The following is a 23612-nucleotide window of genomic DNA, read 5'->3' on the forward strand; positions in this document are numbered from 1 at the left end:
ATAGCATTGTTTATAACAAAGAGCTTCAGCAAAGGCTATTATGCAGTTTGCGAATCAGTAAAAAAAAATATTTTCAGACTTAAATGGTCAAAATAAAAGAGTCCCTGGCACTTAATTGTATGCCTGTAATAATTTAATTTAATCTAATGGTAAAAAGCAGTAATTTTTGAGATGTGAAACAGACAATTTTTCTATCTCAGAAAACATGCCAAAATTGCACATTAAGCCTTAAGCAGAGCATTCTGCTTGTTTACGCGTTTCGGTCTTTTATAATTTATTTACATCACTTTCCTGGTTTGCAATTCAGATGTTACCCAAGGGTTTTTGTGGTATAAACATTTCACCTCCATCCCTATTACACATAGGGCACTGATACTTAATTCTTCACTAAGCATAGGTTGTTCTGACAGAAGTATCTTTTCACTTTTTTATAATAGTGAGCTAATAAAATTGATTTACTTTTTCTTTCTATTTAAATTCAGATTGTATTTTTACTATTGTATTTCTTTCTATTTAAATTCAGATTGTATTTTTAAAAGTCTATCTGACACCATTGGCTGTTGGCTATGTGATCTGCCTTAACATCCTCATTGTATTGCTCCTCTGTTGTTCCTAACAGTTTTCTAACATTAATGTTACACTCTACTGTCAGTTTGCATGTGTATTGACAGATGTGTTGCTATCAAAACAAGATTGCTGTTATAGTAAGGTAATGTTTTCTATATCACATTTCCAGATCAGGATGAGCTTGACGGTTCAGCTCTGATAACTGAGGGTATTGTAGAGGCTGAAACACTCAATGATTCTGAGACCCAGGCTCAGTTCATGCTGCAAGCAGCTTTCCTTGATATTCAAGAGGGACATCCCAGGAAAGGTGTTCAGCTCATGCTGGAGGTACATTACATATTTGTTGCACAGTGAACTTGCTTGTATATGTATTACTTTTCAGGATGTGTTGCTTGACTACAAACTTTAGAGACCATTTCAGCCCAATTGAGCGAGCAATAGTAATATCTTAGTCTTGAAATGGACTCATTTTTTAACTCTGTAACCTATGGGATTTTTTGTGCACCTGCATTTTCCAGCTCTCTACTAGTTTTACTGCAGCAGTCAGTCAGACAGCCTCCCATATTCCTTATGAAAATGTTCAACGCCACTGCCTATTGCACCCACCTGGCAGCACAGGTGGCTTTTAAACTGTCTAATGCCATGCATATAGGAAATAAATGTGAATGGTGGAAGTACAAACAACCTCAATTATGGAGCAGTGTTGAAAAGCAAGTCTATTATTCCAGTTACATAACCTGCTGGACTATAGACTAGAAAATCTCAACATTTACCTTGATTGTTTTTTTATTTGCTATTTTGCTGTCTAATTTCTGTTTTCATTTCATATATGACTATAGTGTTTCTGAAAGTGAACTAAAGCATTAGCCAAAGCTTTCAAAAGTATGGACAAGCAGTGTTAAGTTGTATGTGCTGCAGAATATATTAGAATATAATACTTTGATGTAAGTGTCTAATTTCTTGGTATAAAGAACTGAAAGCAGAGTAGGTTTTATTTATAGTCTGTGTTATGCCTGAAGACTGATAGATGATCTTACCCTCTTGCTAATACTAGGCAAATATTGTTATAAGTTTGGATTTCAGCATGATCATAGTAAACATGTTTCATATTCTCTTGAGATGTACTGTACCAACACAGGAAACTTCAGAAAATACAAACAGCTTTTTTTAGATACTGTGGTTATTCTTTTACTTTTATGTGATTTAATGAATGTTTTTAGAATTAGTAATGTTTCTGTATGATGTATTATCCTTCTGAAAATGTGTAGTTTAGTCTGAATACACGTATAGGTCAGTTCTGTAAAGCAATAGCAATTGCAACTGATATGTCATGCAGGACTTGTAGTTTCACAGCAGTTAGAGAGCCAATGTTTGTAGTCCGCAAGTATGTAATGATATATAAAATAAATGAGAAGTATTAGAAAAACAAGGAAATAACTGAAAACTTATCACTAATCGCTCTAACAGATAATTTGGTTGTATAAAGTTCTATGATCTCTGGTGTCACTAGCTCAAGGCTGGACTGGGAATAAAAGGCAGCTCTGGCACACAAACCCCACAGGCCCACATTCAGTATAACAAAAAAATAGCAGCACACAATGTGCACTGCTGCATGCTTTGCTGTAATTGCGTTGCAGGAAGTGGAACACGGTTTCTCTCTCTGCCTGTGTTCTCCCCCTCCTGTCTCCCTCCTCCATAGAATTGCCTTGCTTCTGACTTGATCCCTGAGCTAGCAACAGGATGGGACTGAGCTGGTTTTTATAAAGTTAAAGACCAAAGGGGGGATGTTTCATAATAGAAGAATGAAGCATTTTATCTGATAATATATATTACAAAGTTTCTCTTGTGCACTTGTACTATTGATCTGTGCAAAGATTCCTGAAATGTCAGTGCCTGTTAAGGGATGAATGTACACAGCAGTCGTAATATAGCTGTGATGCAGCTGAAAATATGCTGTTAGTGTCCCTTGTATAACTACTAGTGGTGACCAATAGAGATGAGTAAACACCAAACACACTCAGAATTGTCTGAATTTAAACGCTCTGCATTACCACTGGCTAAAGAAGTTGGATGCAGCCCTAGGGAGCCCTGGAAAGCTTGGATACAGCCTATGGCTGTAGCCATGTTTTCCAGGCAGCCTTAGGGCTGCATCCAACTTCTTCGGCTATTGGTGCTCGAGGTTCGCTCATCTCTAGTGACCGACTGTCATGTGATTGCTTTCAACATTTTCACCCCAGCAGTTGGGGCAATGTGTTGCTCCCAGCAAAGGCAAGATTAAAGTGTTCACCACAAGGCCTTCATACTGAATCCCAACCATTGTCAAATCCCAAATGGAATATGGATCTGTTGCTAAAAATATGGGTTCAGTATATATCAGTGCAGGTTTTAAGTTCACTACAAACAAAGACAATGGCTGCCTGTCAGGAGCTGGACATGTTATTGGCACTTTGACCCCAGTTGTTCTACTAAGCACCAGGAAATATTTTGGGCAGAGACAGGGATGTGTAATGAAGGTTTCACCTGTGTGTAATTGGTTGACAAAGAAACTGGAAGCTGCTTGAGCTTGTCTTCTCACTACTCTTGGTCTGTCTGTCAGCTTGGAGTTGACATAGATATGGTACATGGTACATGGGAAGCCATAGAAGTGCCAGATTTATATTTATTATAACAGACGTGCATCTTTACCCCTTTCACATAAGCCATATTGCTATATATGTGAGATAACATGAAGGGTAAATGGAGAGGGTTAAGAATCTGAGCCCGCTCCATAGACAGCAGAGGTCGGCTACTATATGTTACAGACCTCCAGAGCTCATGACTGACACTTGCGATCCTAGTGGTGTCTGTCATTTAACTTTTTCAATGCTGCAGTGTAACACGATTGCAGGATTGAACAGGCTCAATGATAGGTGTTGCACCTGTCAGATTTCCAATTGGCAACCCTGAAACATGATTAGGTCACTTAACATGCCAAAGGTCTATACTTACCTTCTGATACTCCTAAAGTGTCTGTCTTACACTCTGTTAGCAGAGCATCCACTTCACTGATCTGTGCAGTGCTATAACATTGTGTAGACTATTATTAGTAATCAACATTTTCATATGAAAGGTCCCTAGGGGGACTTAAAAAGTGTAAAATAATAAATAAAAATAAAAAAAAAAAACATTAAAAAACTTCAAATCACCTCCTTTTCCCATTTTTCAAATAATTTTTTTTAAATAATTATAAAAATAAACATATTTGGTAATATTATGTTATTGATCCTGCATGGTAAATGGTGTAAGCGGGGGAAAAAACAAAACACCAAAATTGCCTATTTTTGGTCGCACCATACATAAAATGAGATCAAAAGGTCCTACTGTAAACCAAAATAGTACAGTTAAAAACTATGGACCATGGCACAAAAATAAGCCATTATACAGCCCCATAGACAGAAAAAGAAAAAAGATTATAGGGCTTAGAGCAGAAGAATGTTAAGCATATTCATAAAAAAAAACAAAAACTTTACAAGTATTAAAATAAAACAAAATCTATCTACATTTGATATATGTATTCACACTGACACACAGATAAAGATAACCTAGCACTTTTCCTGCATCTTGTAGAGTGCAAAAACACAACCCCCCAAGGTTTGATAAATTGCTCTTTTTTATTACTTCACCCCACATTTTTTTTATACTTTCTTTGTACATTTTATTTTATATTTATATTATATTTCATGAGAAAGTACAATTAGTCCAGCAAAAAATAAGCCCTCATATGGCTCCATAGATAGAACAAACTTAAAGGGCAACTTCAGCAATTTTCTTTTTTAGGTTATTTAACACACATTACAAAGTTATATAACTTTGTAATGTGTATAAATTTAATAAGCGGTTTGGCCCGATCCCCCCCCCCCTGATTGGCTGAGCTTGCTGGAAGCCATGCGCTCCAGCCAATGAAAAGGCTGTTTCTGTGTTTTTTATTTTTTATAGGTCCTGCCGGAGTTGTCCTTTAAAAGTGAAAGTAAATCCGGATATCAAAGGAGGTTAAATAAATCTGCCAAACCTGACATAAGTAGAATTTAATTAAGACTGGTGCTAGTCTCAAGGTCCCCAATACACTTTAGACTTTCAGCACCAAATTTTCGCATCAGTTAAGCGTCTATATGGGCGTCTAAAACCACCATAGACAGAATATATCGGTGGTGATAGAGGTCAGCCATGATTCTTCACCCCTTTGTTCAGAAAGACATAAGCTGCGGCAAGAGTACTCTTATTGCGGCTTACCTCTCCTCTTCCCATAGATAACATAACAATGCTCGGCCGTGCCAAACGTTCCTCTTTATAGAAACATGTGCAGCAGGCAAGAGATATAAAAGACAGCTGGACAATGGCTTGGCCATCAGTTATTGAAGGTGTATGGGGCCTTTAGTAAATGTCCCCTAATATTTGAGCAGTAGGTCAATATCTGATCTTAGGCTATGTTCCGTGAACATCCGCATCTAAATTCCCTGCTGCTCACAATGGAGCGTGCGTCCTGAGCCACATGCTCTATTGTGTGTACTGACAGGGTTTTTGCGGCCGCTATCCACTGAATAGCGGCTGCAGAAAACTGACATGTCAGTTTCTTTCGGGGCCGCTAGGGATGCTGGCCGGAGTGTATACCATGTGTATACACTTGGCCGGGATTTTATGCTTTCACATACAAAGTGTGTGCTGTATATATCACGGCCGTTGCAACAACACATCTCTACAACACATACTGTACGTTGTGTGAACATAGCCTTATTTTGTATTTTGATCTTATTTTCTTTATTTTATATAGCAAATTTGGAGGTCAATTAAACAGCATGTTCTGTAAGAAGAAACTTTACTATTCAATTTAAAAAGCGGTTTTGTCTATTTTAACAGAATATCATCAACTTGCTACAAGGAAAGTGCTTCATGTCTCCTGTGGCATACTTAACATTGGCTCAGAGCTTGATTCTTTCAGCTGATTTAATGGAAAATAATGAGGACCAGCAATTGTTTTGGACAAAGCAGTTCAACAATTACAAATTGGCACATGAACTCATCATTAAACAGGTAATTATATCTGTACATTTACTTGTATTATGAATTTCTACAGTATACAGTGATAAAATACATGTTTCCATACATTGACCGCTCTATGAAGTGAAAGTGTCTAAGTAGGCATGAAATCGTAGATCCCAGATAATGATCTGTTATCACATTAAGATGCTGTGCCCTGCTGAGGTAGATGTAGCAGTATAGGTAATACTTGGGCAGGTTTGGTCTGCTAGAGCAAAAACACTTTGTTCACAGTTATCCTCCTATCTCTGATCAGAGTAACCCCTCTATGGTAACCATGTGCGCTATAATATCCATGTGCCCTAATAGGGAATTCAAAACAACACTTTCTTGGTGGGATGACCCTTTCAAGTTTTCTAGGAGAGAGATTAACCCTTAGAGGACCGGGCCAATTTCAATTTTTGTGTTTTCGTTTTTTCCTCCTTGTACTTAAAAGGCCATAGCAGTTGCATTTTTTCACCTAGAGACCCACATGAGCCCTTATTTTTTGCACCACCAATTGTACTTTGCAATGACAGGCTAAATTTTTTTATAAAGTACACTGCAAAACCAGAAAAAATTTCAATGTGTGGTGAACTTGAAAAAAAAAAAAAACGCATTTCTTTTATCTGGAGGGTTTTTGTTTTTATGCCGCTCACCCTGGGGTAAAACTGACTTGTTATATATGTTCCTCAAGTTGTTACGATCATAACGATATGTAACGTATAACTTTTATATTATGTGATGGCTTGTAAAAAAATCAAACCATTGTTAACAATGGTTTCTATCAGTACCTTTATTACGCATATGCGACTTTTTGATAGCTTTTTATTACAATTTTTCTGGATTTGATGCGACCAAAAATGAGCAATTTTGCACTTTGGGATTTTTTTGCGCTTACGCCGTTTACCGTGCGAGATCAGAAATGTGATACATTAATGACATTAATAATGATTATTAATTTACACTTATACTAGAAGCCCCCCTGGGGGACTTCTAGTATAAGTACACTGATCTCTCATTGAGATCTATGCTGTATAATTATACAGCATAGATCAATGAGATAGGCACTGGATTGCTTCCGGCTGCTGCAGCCAGAAGCAATCGAGTGCCGAGCCATTATGGCGCAGATCCCGGCCCGAGCCGGATGTGGGGATTGCTCCTCCGGGAGCTGCAGTAAGTAATCGGATGCAGCTGTCAACTTTGACAGCTACATCCGATTACTTAATTAGTGGGCACGGCGATCTGACCGTTCTCGTTAATAGCCACGGTCTCGGGCTACGAGTGGCACCCGGGACCACGGCGGTTCAGAGTGGGGCCGCTGCGCGGCACCGCTCTGAACATCCCTAGGCGGCCCAGGACATACAGGTACGCCCAGGCTCACCTAGGGGTTAAGGGTACCTGGAGGAAACTCCTGCAAAACAGGCAAGCTGAATGGGAGTGGATCCTAAACCCTGAAAAATGTATTCCATTTAAAAACTAAAGTCATTGTACTAACCACACTTTTCTATTATATATGTTTTTTCTGGCTACAGAGACGGTAACAGCTGTTTTACGCTTACACTGAGCACATCATCACACCTTCATCTCAGTACTTTCCTTGTTTAAAGGTTACGCAATAAGTTCATTAACAAAAGAAATGTGTTCAGAGAACTATTGGCAGGCAAGGGGAGAGAGAATGTGGTGGGTACATCTCCTGTGAAATGTTTATTATTCTTTCATCAACATCTTCCTTTCCATCATCCGGTCGGAGGCCAGCTAATAAGCATCCCACATTCTCATCTTTATTAGAAAAATGATTTATGACACTAAAACCTAGAAGACCAATGGACAATTGTTGTATACTCCTCAGTTGTTTATGTTCAGCCTGTCCTGTGACAAATCTACTCAAATTGATCTTACTACTTTTTGTAAATAGGAAAATCTGTTCATGATATTATGTATTGCTTAACAGCACTATTGATTGGTGTATTGTATAGACCCTGGTATCAGCCTCACAATATATGGTGAACACATGCAATTAAGTTGGTTGTGACTACACACAACCAGGCCAAGTGAGCCTTGACTCATTTAGTGACTTATGAGTATTTAACATGTACTGTATACTTGTCACCCAATGAACTGCAGAAAATACATTTTCAATGACATGTTGCACTTTATCACTTTGTAACTTTAAGAAGGTTGTCAGCCAATCTGATGTAGTTTAATGCTTGGTAGTTGCAAAGGAAATTCTTGCAAAAATCCTGGAATGATTTCCATGCAATTTACTCAGACCCCATTTGTCAACCTGTTCAATAAGCTGTGGTAAGTCATTGTGGCGGCTTCTAAAGACAAACTTTTGTAACAAGTGATAGCAGATTAACAAAGAAAAAAATCCCCAACACAATAAAAAAAAAACAACAACGCACATTTCAATATATATAAACAAAAGGGAAGCGTTTATAGGGAAAATATGAATATTCTTTATTTATTGTTTTAGAAGATATAAAAAAACACACACAGGCATTGTAGTGAAACGAGTGTCAGGTGCGTGCGTCAAGTGGACCTGAGACCCTCCAATGCTGGTTCACAGGTTTGTGGCAGGGGATGTGTGATAGGTGAACTGGTGCCTTACTGTCAACCCCCCCCCCCCCCCCCCCCCGTCCTTGTGATGTTGCATACTTATACAAACCCACACACCGTATACACAGCAGATACGCAGCAAAAACGCAGCAGATTTGAAGCAGATTTGGTGGTGCAGATTTGATGCTGTGTCCAGTTATTTAGATCTAATCTGCTGCGTATTTGTTGCGTGTTTGTTGCGTATTTGCTGCGTATTTGCTGCGTATCGCAGCAGTAAATAAGCTGCTTATACGGTGTGTGGGTTTGTACCCTCAATGTGTATTTTCTCCCTCTCATGTTACTGCCTATTGGTTGTATTAACTATTTGAGCCCTGTTACATGGTTTGAGAACTTGCACTTTGATCAGGCTATGTTCACACTACGTATGTTTGAGGCTGTATAGCAACCAAAACAAGCAGTGGATTGAAAACACAGAAAGGCTCTGTTCACATAATGTTGTAATTGAGTGGATGGCCGTCATTTAATGGCAAATATGTGCTGTTATTTTAAAACAACGGCTGTTATATTGAAATAATGGCAGTTATTTACTGTTATATGGCGGCCATCCACTCAATTTCAACATTGTGTGAACAGATCTTTTCTGTGTTTTTAATCCACTCCTGGTTTTGGTTGCTACGAGGACCTGACATGAGGACCAAATACAGCCTCAAATATACATAGTGTGAACCCAGCCTGACTGTATATATACTTATTGATTTTTATTCCATGTGTGGGGAGGGGGGGGGGGGGCATTGCATGATGGCAACATCACTATTTTAGATATATTCATTTGGGGGTGTTCTGGGATCCCATTTTTTGCATTTGTGTGGTCATAAGTGTCCGTTTTGTAACAAATTCTTTTCATGTGACGTCACACAGACCCCAGTGTTGGTGCCTGTGTGAGTGTGTGTTTTTTATATATCTTTTAAAACAATAAATAAAGAATATTCATATTTTCCCTATAAGCCAGAGACATTGGTTAGACACAAGAAACAGTCACAAGATCCTTCTGTTCCCACCATATTATTATTATTATTATTCATTTATAAATTAATGGGACAGCTAATGGCATTACCTTGTGAGAACCTCTCAGCCATCCTCTAAGATTAACAGCACATCTCGCAGTTGTGAAGAGCCCAAGATTAGTCTTGATTACCAAACTAGCATCCAAAGTGCAGCTCATAAACTTTCATGATGAGAGATGCCATGGTGCGTTTTTTTAAGGCTTAAACTTTTACAGTTCTTATAACTTTCAAAATCTAAATCAACAGTAGATGTGATATAAAGCAAGTTTGCAATATTCATCATTTATTCATTTTGGTTATCATCCTTTAAAACAAAGCTGAACTTACCTGAAATCCAGGTCCAGTCTTCTGAAGACAGCTTTTTAGTCTTCTGCTGGTTGCATGAAGTCCTGGCCAGTACAGAGTGTCATGGCTCAATGTGTCCATCAATAAAATGACTGCCTTCCCTATGAGCATGTAGATGACCTGGGAACCAGGAGACTTCCTGTTTAGTCTCTTTAAATACAGGAAGTGCTGTGTTTTCCATAACTAAGAAAAATAATCAATGTAAATTGCAAACTTTCTTTATTTCACATCCACTGTTGATTTAGATTTTGAAAGTTATAACAACAGTGACACTCTGAGTGTGTACTCTCAACAAATGTAAGATAAGGTATGGGTACTGTTCTGACACTGATGAGTTATTTTAGCTATATCAGATTGCACTGTAGTAGTTTATAGCTGCTTAGATTTAAAATAACTTGCAGAATCTTTGCAAGCAGATTTTCGAGCCTCTGCAGGCAGTGTCCAGACATGCCTAGTCTGTAACAATTCCACCGAAGTTTTGTAACTTCAATGAAAAGCAAGGAATTCCTTTGCTTGCTTGTTGTATCAATTACATAACAGCACATATATTGTGGGCAATAGTTTGAAAATATGATACAAAAAGACTAAAACAGAAGATTTCTCCAAAAAATGGCATGTCATAGGAAAACTTCAAGGTGCATTTCATGATTAGTTACAGAAATTACTTAATATACACTGAAGAGTTTTCAGGAAGCAATATCCTCATTGTCCAGTGTAATCAGCCCATGTAAAAGTGTCAGCTATGAGGCCGAGGAGCAGAGAACGACCGCTTGCCGTTTACCGGGAGCACATCTCCCTGTTAAAGCTCAGCAAATTTGATTACCCTTGGCCGAAGAAGTTGGATGCAGCCATAGAGCTGCCAGGAAAACATGGATACAGCCTTATCAATGTTTTCCAGGACTCCCCAGGGCTGCATCCAATTTCTGCATCTGTCAGTTATCAAATTCCACACGATCGGGTTTATGTGAACCCGAGAGGGAGATTTGCTCTTCTCCACTTCCAGTGTAAACAGGAGATGTGCAACCAATAGCAATAAATTTACCGGGATAATTTGTGTGGCCTGGGCACTTGATTAGTTGTGCTGTGTAAAGACGCTGCAAACGAGTACTCAAGAATTAGTCATTTGGGCGGAGACCCTGATGTAACTAGACACGCCTTTCTCCCTGCCTTGCGTGCAAGAATAAAAAAAAGTTTCTTTCTGGATATACAGATACCCCTGAAGACACCGCTGATATGGTAGGTGAGCTGCATAGGAAGTATATTTTGTGCAGCTGGGAGCTACAGTATATCAGCACAATCATGCGGATTGGTTCCCTTTAATAATTGTGTGTGTAATGTTAGGAATTTGAAAAATGTAGAATTCAGTGCATCGATTTACTTTCTAAGGGTCCTTTTAGACAGCCTGATATGAGGCCATATTAGGAAACAAACAAGCACTGATCAGTGAGATTGGCACTCGCTTGCAATGTCTTTATATGGCACAACTAATCAGATGTCCAGGCCACACAAATTATGAAAGATGTTTTTCCTGGATTTACAGGTACCCCTAAAGATTCTGCTGATATGGTAGGGATGCTGCATAGGAGATCTATTTGGTGCAGCTGGGAGCTATATCAGCAAGATTGTGCCGATTGGTTCCCTTTAACTACCCCAAGGGGGCATATTTCTTTTTTCCTTTTGTTGTATTTATTTTCTCCTTTCAGTCCTCCTTCTTGTATGTTTTCAAAATGGTTGCCCCTGTAGTAGCCACTTGGCTGTCAGTGACATCATAACATCATGAAATCGCTTGTCATGCTGGTTACAAGTCCGATCCTGAATTGGACAGCCAAAAGCCTATGGGTTTTAATGTCGAGTATGGTTTCTCCCCCTTTCTAATACTCTGTTGACCAATGAAAGATTCTTTATGTGTTGAAGCAGTTTTATCACATACAAATTTATCTATTTTTTCTTCTTTTTTTTTAATTCAGCTTGTATAGCAATCGATTCCTCTTTTACTTTTTTCATAACTGTGTTATATTGAATGTCCATTAATCTACAGTTTAATTCCTTTTTGCCTTAAGCCACTGTCTTCTGTGGATCTCTGAGACTCTTATCAAGCCTCTCATAGAAATACATGGAGAAAATTGACTTCTGCTCCACACAGTGGTAACTGTAGGATGTGGAGAGTCAATAATTTGGTCATGTGGGCGTTCATCTTAACTGAGAAATAGTGTTGTGCCCACATTATTTAAGCATAATACATTTATGCTGAGCAGGGGAAAAAAGTTCCCAGAGACTTGGGAGCCATGGCACTTTTTAGCAGGGTTTGGGGAGTAATTATATTCTCTGAATTGTAATTTGATTGAAATGGTAAATTTTGAAAGATAATAAAGACATAGCTTTCACATTTGTTACAGCTTGTATATCTTGGTGAAACTATTGAACATAATGCAACACCATCATCTTCCTGGCCATCTCTAAAGAACATATACTTGCCGCAAATTTGTCTACTGGCAAAAGCACAAATGAGAATAGGTAAGCGTGTCACATCTGTAATAGGCATGATCTGTGTTTTGTGATTCCTGCTTTGTTATCTTTTTAAGAAGGCCTTTTCAAAGACCATTGTTGACTCTGCATAGAAATAGGTATAATTATCTATACAAATCCTACCATCATATTGATTATGAAATGTGCTCCTCTGTATTCTGCAATCAATGAGCTTATATTGTTCTCTCAAGACTAGAATAGTAATTGTTTAGAGCTTTAGAACAAGCAGAGGGGGAAACAAACTGATGCAAAATTACCCACTGAATGCTTATATCTTTTGGCCATTATCCAGCTTTTATTGCATTTATGAAATGCTGTACAGTAGAAGAAGTTGTTCTAATTTGCTTCTGTGTAAAGGAGATTCATAAACAAGACTTTGGCTTTTCTACGTTTTCTTTTTTTGCAGTCTGCAAATATGTCTGCATTTATTTGCAATCCAAGCATTAATTATGCATCATTTTAATTAACACTTCATTCTAAACATTGCATTAGTGATCTTGATCTGATTCAGTTTCATTTAGATTTTGGGTCTTCTGTAATCAATGACAAAGTTACATTTTTGTCTTTAAAAAAGTACTAAAATAGTTTTTTTGGACATGTAATGGTAACTCGCCAGCAATATTCCAGTTTCATCCCAGTTTAGCTGCCCCTGGAGTAACTTTAGGGTGCCCTCACACCTACCGGATCCGCAGCGGGTCTCACTTCTGCGTATTCGTAGCGAGAACCGCTGCGGATCCGGTACCATTCACCTCTATGATAGCACATACTCCCAGCGGGATTGACATCCCGCTGTGAATGTGTGCTTTAACCCCCCGCTGTCCGCAGCCCCGCCACCGCATCCCCCAGCTGCATCCAGCAGCCTGCCGCCGCCCGCATCCCCCCATCCCAGGCCGCATCCCCCCATCACCGACAGCATCCTGCAGCCCGCATCGCACATCCCCGGCCGCATCCTGTAGCCTCACTCAGCTGTTCTGAGCGGGACCGGAGCCGGCAGCCTCACTGCAGCAGCGCCGCCGAGCAGGTACTGTATGCTTTCGGCGGCGGGCTGCAGGATGCGGCCGAGGATGGGGGGATGCGGCCGGGGATGGGGGGTGCCGCCGGGGATGGGGGGATGCGGGCTGCTGGATGCGGCTAGGGATGGGCTGATGCGGCCAGGGATGGGGGATGCGGCGGGGCTGCGGACAGCGGGGGGGTTAAAGCACATATATACAGCGGGATGTGCTATCATAGGGGTGAATGGTACCGGATCCGCAGCGGTTCTCGCTACGAATCCGCAGAAGTGAGACCTGCTGCGGATCCGGTAGGTGTGAAGGCACCCTAAAGGTTTTTAAGAGTTTTTTTTTTTTTTGTATTTTCATACTATTTGAAAACATTCAGTACAGGCAGTAATATTAAATCAGTTTCTTCCAGATTTTCCACAATAGGGTTTCTCAATACCAGTTGAAAGTAAGGTCACAAGAATCTCACATGGATGGTTTACATAATAAACACAATCATTACAAAATTATTACAAAATCAGTAGCAAAGTTCACTGATGGTTGTGAGGCGATTCAACAACATGAAACCTTCATGGTATATGATATAATTCAAGTTTACTCGGTGTAACACTTGATTAATGAGTGCTGTACTTTTGAAATGTTGAATAATAATGAAATTAAAATGATCATTATCTTGTTGTCGTCCAATGAGTAATAGTGTGGATCCCTTCATTTGTTGCAGTTTAATTAACAGTTCTTCCACTGCTGCTTATGTCAGTCATCTGGAGTGTGCATTAGAGCACACCTCCAGTTTAACCTTGTGTTTGTGCCAAAAAATGCTGAATTTCTGCTTGCTATATGTTACATTTTTAGGCTATGTTCACACTATGTATCTGTGCGGCTGTATTTTTTACGCGGCTGGAAATGTGCGGCTGAAACTAGGGCCGTGGGAAAAAATAGACATGCGGCTGAAAACATACGGTCATTTACTTGGAAATCTGGTTCAAGTAAAAATAACAAATAAAATCTTTAGAAAGTGATGCAAACACCTCTGGAATGCATCTGGGAAAGCAGGGAAACAGTTTACAGGAATCGCTATTACTGGGGTTTGCTATCCTTTGCAGTAATGCCGATGCCTCTCATGGTTAATATATTTAATTAATAAAACACATTTTCGTTGTAATAAAGTCCCTTTCGTTGTTCAATAATTAAATTTAAACGAATCCATCATTTTGCAATTAAATATACTGTTAAAATAAATAAATATATATAAATAAATGTATATATATATATATATATATATTTATTTTTTGACAGTATATTTAATTGCACAATGATGGATTCGTTTAAATTAAATTATTGAACAACGAAACTGATTTTATTGCAACAAAAATGTATTTTATTAATTAAATATTAATTAGTACAGGAAGCTCCATTAAGCCGTTAATTCATGTTCCCGGTAAATAGAGCAAACTGTACTAATCAACACTTTACTTTAATGAAAACATCAAATGTTTCTTCTAATTATGTTATCACAATAGCATTATTAGAAGAAACATTTTGAATTATATGTGCACTCAGCTGATTGGCTGATCGGCTCAGCTCACATATAAAGAGCCGGTCCGCAGCACAGTGACTTCATTGTGCTGCGGACCAGCGAAGAGGACACATCGGGGTGAGTATACAGATCTCCCCACCCCCTCCCCAGCACTGCACCCATCCCAATAAGGAAGGGGGGTCACTTAACCCCTTCCCTGCTGGGATGGGTGCAGTCTGACATCAGTCTGGCCCCCAAGGGGTTAAGGGGGATGCAATACATCCTCCCTTAACCCCTTGGGGGCCAGACTGTAAGCAGCGATCTGTAAAGATGCTGCATACTGTAAGGTGCACAACACCGCTCACAATGATGGGTGTTGTGCTCCTGTTTGTGTGTTTTTTGTGTTTCTCCCTTTTTGTTTTTCAGATATCGGTATCCTGTGGATTACGTCGGATTCGGTGGACTACGTCGATGACCAGCGGTTGTTTGGTGTTTTTTTTTTTTAATAAAATGGTCAATGAGGGGTGTGGGGGTGTTTTTATTTGAATAAAAAAAATGTTTCCCACTTGTGTCTTGTCTTTATTTCTTTACTTTATAGACTTAGTAGTGGAAGCCGTCTAATAGACGGAATCCATTACTAAGTCGGGGCCTAGTGTTAGCCGGTATAAAATGGCTAACACTAATCCCCCATTATTACCCCAGTACCCAATGCCACCAGGGGTACTGGGAAGAGCCGGGTGCCAGTGGTCCCGGAGCGTCAAAATTAGCGCTCCTGGACTAGGGCGGCAGCAGGCTGGTAAGATTTGGCTGGGGGGGGCCTAAACCAATGGCTCTTCCCACCCTGGTGTTACCAGGCTGCTGTCGCTTGGTTTTTAACCCGGCTGGTTATAAAAATAGGGGGGACCCTATGCATTATTTTTAAAAAAAATAAATAATTAAAAAAAAACGCATAGGGTCCCCCCTATTTTTATAACCAGCCGGGTTAAAAACCAAGCGACAGCAGCCTGGTAACACCAGGGTGGAAAGAGCCATTGGTTTAGGCCCTCCCCAGCCTAAATCTTACCAGCCTGCTGCCGCCCCAGTCCAGGAGCGCCAATTTTGACGCTCCTGGACTACTGGCACCCGACTCTTCCCAGTACCCCTGGTGGCATTGGGTACTGGGGTAATAATGGGGGGTTAGTGTTAGCCATTTTATACCGGCTAACACTAGGCTACGACTTAGTAATGGATTCCGTCTATTAGACTGCTTCCACTACTAAGTCTATAAAGTAAAGAAATAAAGACAAGACACAAGTGAAAAAAATTTTTTTATTCAAATAAAAACACCCCCACACCCCTCATTGACCATTTTATAAAAAAAAAAAAAAAACACCAAACAACCGCTGGTCATCGTCGTAGTCCATGGAATCCAAAGTAATCCACAGGATACCGATATCTGAAAAACAAAAAGGGAGAAACACACAAAAAACACACAAACAGGAGCACAACACCCATCATTGTGAGCGGTGTTGTGCACCTTACAGTATGCAGCATCTTTACAGATCGCTGCTTACAGTCTGGCCCCCAAGGGGTTAAGGGAGGATGTATTGCATCCCCCTTAACCCCTTGGAGGCCAGACTGATGTCAGACTGCACCCATCCCAGCAAGGAAGGGGTTAAGTGCCCCCCCTTCCTTACTGGGATGGGTGCACCCCGATGTGTCCTCTTCGCTGGTCCGCAGCACAATGAAGTCACTGTGCTGCGGACCCGCTAATTATATGTGCGCTCAGCCGATCAGCCAATCAGCTGAGTGCACATATAATTCAAAATGTTTCTTCTAATAATGCTATTGTGATAACATAATTAGAAGAAACATTTGATGTTTTAATTAACCCTTAGGGGACACAGCCAGTTTTCATTTTTGCGTTTTCGTTTTTCCCTCCTCGTGTATATAAGGCCATAGCGCCTGCATTTTTCCACCTAGAGACCCAAATGAGCCCTTATTTTTTGCGCAACTAATTGTACTTTGCTATGGCAGATGTAATTTTTGCCTAAAATGTGCCGGGAAACCAGAAAAAAATTATATGTGTGGTGAAATTGAAAAAAAAATGTTTTTTTTTATTTGGGGGGGGGGGGGGGGGGTGTTGTTTTTACTCCGTTCGCCCTGGGGTAAAACTGACTCATTATATATGTTCCTTAAGTTGTTACGATTACAACGCTATGTAACATGTATAACTTTTATTTGATTTGATGGCTTGTAAATAATTAAAACCTTTTAAAGAAAATATATGTTCCTTAAAATCGCTCCATTCCCAGGCTTATAGCGCTTTTATCCTTTGGTCTATGGGTCTGTGTGAGGTGTCATTTTTTGCGCCATGATGTGATCTTTCTATCAGTACCTTGATTGCGCATATATGACTTTTTGATCGCTTTTTATTACAATTATTCTGGATTTGATGCGACCAAAAATGCGCAATTTTGCACTTTGGGATTTTTTTGCGCTGACGCCGTTTACCGTGCGAGATCAGGAATGTGATTAATTAATAGTTTGGGCGATTACGCATGCGGCGATAGCAAACATGTTTGTTTATTAATTAATTTATTTATTTTTATTTATAAAATGGGGAAAGGGGGGTGATTCAGACTTTTATTAGGGGAGGGGATTTTGTGTTATTAAAAATATATTTTTCTTTTACTTTACACATATACTAGAAGCCCTCCTGGGGGACTTCTAGTATATGCACTCTGATCTCTCATAGAGATCCATGCAGTATAGTTATACTGCATGAATCCATGAGATCGGTGTTCTATTGCTTTTGGCTGCTGCAGCCAAAAGCAATAGAATGCCGAGCCGGGATCAGCGCCATTACGGCGCAGACCCCGGCCCGGGATGGATGCGGGGATCGCCCCCCCGCAATCGTGCCGCAGGGGGGCGATCCCCCCACTAGACCACCAGGGATGGATATGAGCAAGTATTTAGAAGCAGTTGTCAACTTTGACAGCTGCTTCTAAGTACTTAATTAGCGGGCACGGCAATCGGATCGTGCCCACTAATAGCTGCGATCCCGGGCTACATGCGGCACCCGGGATCGCGGCAGTTCAGAGGGGGGTCGCCGCGCGACCCCCCCTCTGAACTCCCATAGCGGCACGAGGACGTTCAGTAACGTCCTGGTGCAGCTATGGGTTAAAGTAAAGTGTTGGTTAGTACAGAATGCTCTATTTACCGGGAATATGAATTAACGGCTTAATGGAGCTTCCTGTACTAATTAATATTTAATTAATAAAACACATTTTTGTTGTAATAAAATCATTTTAGTTGTTCAATAATTTAATTCTAACGAATCCATCATTGTGCAATTAAATATACTGTCAAAAAATAAATATATATATAAATATACATTTATTTATATATATTTATTTTAACAGTATATTTAATTGTACAATGATGGATTAGTTAGAATTAAATTATTGAACAACGAAAGGGACTTTATTACAAAGAAAATGTGTTTTATTAATTTAATACATTAACTATTAGAGGCATCGGCATTCGGCATCATTGCCGGCTATTTTTGAAGTACTCCGTATGGACCGCCTGTCAATCCACGGCCGTGAATTTGCACAGTTCCAGCCGCAAACGATGGTCTTGTTAATTTTTTACGGGTCCGTTTACGATCAGGCCGTAGGCTCATAAATAGTGTGCACTGTGCAGCCGTATATCGTATACTTTCCAGCGTACGCATGAACCGGAAAAATACGGCCTATGATTTACAGCCCGCAATACAGCCGCACAGATACATAGTGTGAACATAGCCTTAGGCTACGTTCACGCTACAGTTGTGCTCAAAAGTTTACATACCTTGGCAGAATTTTTGCTTTTTTTGTCCTTTTTTCAGATAATATGAATAACACAAAACCTTTTGTCCACTCATTGTTAGTGGTGTTGTGAAGCCATTTATTTTCATACTACTGTGTTTTTGTTTATAAATCATAATAAAAACCAAAAACATCCAAATGACCCTGATCAAACGTTTACATACCTCAGTTCTTAATATTGTGTATTGCCCCCTTTAACATCAATGACAGCTTGAAGTCTTATGTGGTAGGTATGGATGAGGCTCTTTATTTTCTCAGATGGTAAGGCTGCCCATTCTTCTTCAAAAAGCTTCCAGTTCCTGTAAATCCCTGAGCTGTCTTGCATATACATCGCGTTTGAGATCTCCTCAGAGTGGCTCAATGATATTGACGTCAGGAGACCGAGATGGCCACTCCAGAACCTTCACCATTCCTACTGTAAAGCATGGAGATGCATCACTGATGTTTTGGAGATGTGTGAGGTACAAAGGCTCCAGAAACATGGTCAAAGTTGAAGTAAAGGTGAATGCAGCATGTTATTAGCAAATACTGGAGGCAAATTTGCACTCATTAGCCCGGAAGCTGCACATGGGACGTACTTGGACGTTCCAGCAAGACAACAATCCAAAAAACAAGGCCAAGTCGATCTGTCATTGGCTACGGCAGAACAAAGTTAAGGTTCTAGAGTGGCCATCTCCTGACCTCAATATCATTAAGCCACTTGAGCGCGCAGTTCATGCAAGACAGCCCAGGAATTCCCAGGAACCGGAGGATTTTTGCCAAGAAGAATAGGCAGCTTTACCATCTGAGAAAATAAAGAGCCTCATCCATAACTACCACAAAAGCTGTCATTGATGTTAAAGGGGGCAATAAACGGTATTAAGAACTGGGGTATGTAAACTTTTGATCAGGGTCATTTGGATGTCAGTATGATTTAACCCCCTAAGGTCAAAGCCAATTTTCGTTTTTGCGCTTTTGCTTATTCCATTTTAAGTTTAAAAGTCAACAGCGCTTGCATTTTTTCCCAAAAAACTAATTTGTTTTGATTTCGGGGAGTTTTGCATTTACGCCGTTCGTCCCATGGTAAAACTGACTTGTTATGCATGTTCCTCAAGTCGTTACGATTACTATGATATATAACATGTATAACTTATATTGTATCGGATGACCTGTAAAAAATTCAAACCGTTGTTAACAAATATACGTTCCTTAAAGGGGTTGTCCGGCGATAAAAAATTATTCACAGAATAACACACATTACAAAGTTATACAACTTTGTAATGTATGTTATGTCTGTGAATGGCCTCCTTCCCCGTGTCCCACCACCCCCACCCGTGTACCCGGAAGTGTGGTGCGCTATACATTACCACGGTCTCCGATCCTCAGCAGTGACGTCTTCTTCGGGAGGCCAGCGGATCTTCCCGAGTGCCGGCCGCCCTCTGCAGCGTCATCCGAAGCTCAGCCGCGATTGGCTGAGCATAACTGTGCTCAGCCAATCGCGGCTGAGCTTCGGATGACGCTGCAGAGGGTTGCCGGCACTCGGGAAAATCCGCCGGCCTCCCGAAGAAGACGTCACTGCTGACGATCGGAGACCGTGGACGACACGATATGCGGTGAGTATAATGCACCACACTTCCGGGTCTAGCGTGGGTGGGGGGAAACACGGGGAAGGGGGCCATTCACAGACATAACATACATTACAAAGTTGTATAACTTTGTAATGTGTGTTATTCTGTGAATAATTTTTTTCCGCCGGACAACCCCTTTAAAATCGCTCCATTCCCAGGCTTATAGCGCTTTTATCCTTTGGTCTATGGGGCTGTGTGAGGTGTCACTTTTTGCGCCATGATGCGTTCTTTCTATCGGTACCTTGATTGCGCATATATGACTTTTTGATCACTTTTTATTAAATTTTTTCTGGATTTGATGCGACCAAAAATGCACAATTTTGCACTTTGGAATTTTTTTGCGCTGACGCCGTTTACCGTGCGAGATCAGGAATGTGATTAATTAATAGTTCGGGCGATTACGTGTGCGGCGATACTAAATATGTTTATTTATTTTTTATTAATTTATATTTATAAAATGGGAAAAGGGGGGTGATTTGGACTTTTATTAGGGGAGGGGATTTTTTATTAATAAAAACACTTTTTTACTTTTTTTTTTACATGGACTAAAAGCCCCCCTGGGGGGCTTGTATATAGACAGCACTGATCTCTCATAGAGATCAATGCTGTATATATACACAGCAAAGATCCATGAGATCGGTCATAGATTGCTATGGCCTGCTGCAGGCCATAGCAATCTATTGCCGAGCCGGGATCAGCGTCATTCGGACGCTGAGGCCCGGCACGGGCAGAAGAACGGATCTCCCCCCCACGATCGCATCGCGGGGGGGAGATCCGACCCACTAGACACCAGGGATAGTGTGCATAAAGCACATCAATGCAGCTGTCAGGTTTGACAGCTGCATTGAAGTGCTTGATTAGCCGGCGCGGCAACGGGACCCGCGCCGGCTAACAGAGGCACTGCCCGGCTGCACATGTCAGCCGGGATCAGCGCCGCTCTGAACACCCCCCGCGGCACCATGACGTATCAGATACGTCATGGGTCGCTAAGGGGTTAAAAAGAGAAAACACAGTAGTTTGACAATAAATGGCTTCAGCCAACCACTAACCATCAATTTCTGTTTTGTATGTGGATTTCTTGTGGCCTTTATACAATAATTTCTGCAATATAATCTGCAAGCATTGTATCTTTGTGGACCTAGCTACATAATATTTGCAAATTTTAAACCATTTTATTTGTGTTTGTATCGCAAGGAAATCCAGAATAGCCGATGTGCATAAAAATATGCTTAGTCTCCTGCATAGTAACCTGTTGTTATGTTCCCTTAGTACACATAGAATGCCTAGATTGAAGGCAATTTTCTTACCTTGATCTTCAGTTCTTCTTTTTTGGGAAATCTTGATTTTATTCCATACACAAATAGGGCAGTTCAGTGCACCTGGGGTCCGCCCCACTGGCATGCCCCTCCCAATAAATATTAATCTGCCGTTCTGCAGTAATGGCACAGAAGTGACATCACCAAAAAGCGCTGCTTCTATATTCACATATAGTGGGGGGCTGGCAGGGTTGATCCATGCACTGAAGGCGTTACTCCCACCCCAGGTGCATCAAACTGCATAATTTGCATATGAAATAAAATAAAGATCTCCCAAAAAAGGCACTGAAGCACTCACTGCAACTTGCAGGACCGAGGCTGTGTTCTGATTATGACCCTTTAGAATTGCAACCACAGCATCTAACAGGTTGACAGAGGTAGAGTTCTCCCCCTGTTTCCCTTTACCGCTCTGCCAGGCAATTGGAAGTCGCGAGTCTGATCTGCAGTACCGGTCTGTACAACACTGTATTATATGTGGGATCAAATAGTCAAGTGCCCTAGTGGGACAGTATAATAAAGGTAAAAATGTAGTAAATACAGTAAAGTACATGTAAAATAAAATTAAAAAAGTAAAAAAAAACTCATGTAACAGCATTCTGCATTTTGTAAAAATGTCACTGACCCAAGAAAATGGCATTGAAAGGCGAAGAAAATAGCACAGAGAAAAAAGCATTTTAGGTGTAGCATTTTATATTTCTGACAATAACCTCTGGCTGAAGCATTTCTTCAGAAAACAGTGAACCCAGCCTAAATGTGTAGGTGGTTATGCCTGCAACAATGCCCAAAACATTCACCCACCCCACCCCTTTCATCTCAGAAGTTATCACCAGAGACAGTCATAGGAGAGAAGTAGAGCTCCAGAGAACAGAAGCAGTAGAACCTTTTCTGCTTTCCAGATAACCCCTTTAACTGCAAGAAATTAGGTTGATAACAGCAAAGAATTAAGAATTAAAAAAAAGCATTGTATTTTAGAAAGCAGCATAACCCCTGTTCATGTGCTCTGTTTGGATGGTATGGGTACCTTCCCCATTAACCCCTTCACGTCAGCAATCTGTATATATACGCAATCTGTATATATACGTTCCTCACTGTGAAGGGGTTTGATGTGTGCGGGACCGCTGCAGTGAGAGTGGGAGCTGAGGATAATGAGAGGCAGCTGTGATCCCGCAGCTGCCTCTCATTAACCCCTAAACGCCGCAATCTATAGCGATCGCAGTGTTTAAGGTACTCGTGACAGGACAAGCTCTTGTCATGCTGCGGGGGGTCCCGATCACTTGTACCGACGTGCGGGGGTAATCCACTTACCTCCGTCCTGTTGGATGGGCGATCTATGCATAGAGTCTGCTCTCAGGCAGGCTCTATGCACAGATCGCCGATAACACTGATATATGCTATGCTGTGGCATAGTATAGATCAGTATATGCAATCTATTGATTGCATGTTTTAAAGTGAAAAAAGTGTTAAAAAAAGGTTAATAAAAAAGTTTTTAAAAGTATTAAAAAAAACCTTATAAATCCCCTTCCATTTAAAGTTTAATATACCTCCTTGCCCATTATAAAAATAAAAAAATAAATAAATAAAATAAATTCAACATATTATATATCGTAGTGTGAATCGTCCCATCTATTAAAATATTACATTATTGTTCCTGCACCGTGAAAGGTGTAAACGAAAAAAAAACACACCAGGATTGCTGTTTTTTTATTTAAAAAAAATATATATCAGGAAAAAAATTAATAAAAAGTGAAAAAAAATTCTGTTACACCAATATGATATTAATAAAAACTAGAGATCATGGTGCAAAAAAATGACACCACAACCAGCCCTGTAGGTGGAAAAATAAAAGTGCTATTGCTCTTAGAAGGCGGGGAGGAACATTGCATTAATTTGACCCGGACAACCGTGGACCCGGACATCAATGGACTTGGTCTTGAAGGGGTTAAAGTATTAGTCAAAATGTAGATTTTTTTTTTTACACAGGAATTTTTTGAGTTGTTATGATAGACATGTTTTATTAAATTTGCTACAGAAACTGCAGCCATATAGGTTGTTATACTTTATGTTAACCTATTTGTACTGTACAGTGTATGTCTGTTTTTGCCTTTCTGTTGTTGTTCAGAAAGAAATTCAATGCAATTTAGAATTTAGCCTTAGACATAAATGGAGAAGGAAAGATAATTCAAAGGGGTATTCCCATGATAGTTATGG

General features: G+C 40.2%; 1 protein-coding gene across 3 annotated transcripts in view; it reads left to right on the top strand.

The window, feature by feature from the left end:
* The window catches only part of CFAP54 (cilia and flagella associated protein 54), a 258255-nt gene that overhangs the window by 189765 nt on the left and 44878 nt on the right, over window positions 1–23612 (top strand). For all 3 annotated transcript variants that reach the window (XM_069973813.1, XM_069973829.1, XM_069973821.1), the window contains exons 55-57: window positions 737–894; window positions 5461–5634; window positions 11987–12104. In XM_069973813.1, coding sequence (XP_069829914.1) covers window positions 737–894; window positions 5461–5634; window positions 11987–12104 — 450 coding nt within the window. The remainder of the gene's footprint in view (window positions 1–736; window positions 895–5460; window positions 5635–11986; window positions 12105–23612) is intronic.

Source organism: Dendropsophus ebraccatus, chromosome 1, assembly GCF_027789765.1.
Source record: "Dendropsophus ebraccatus isolate aDenEbr1 chromosome 1, aDenEbr1.pat, whole genome shotgun sequence".
NCBI lineage: Eukaryota > Metazoa > Chordata > Amphibia > Anura > Hylidae > Dendropsophus > Dendropsophus ebraccatus.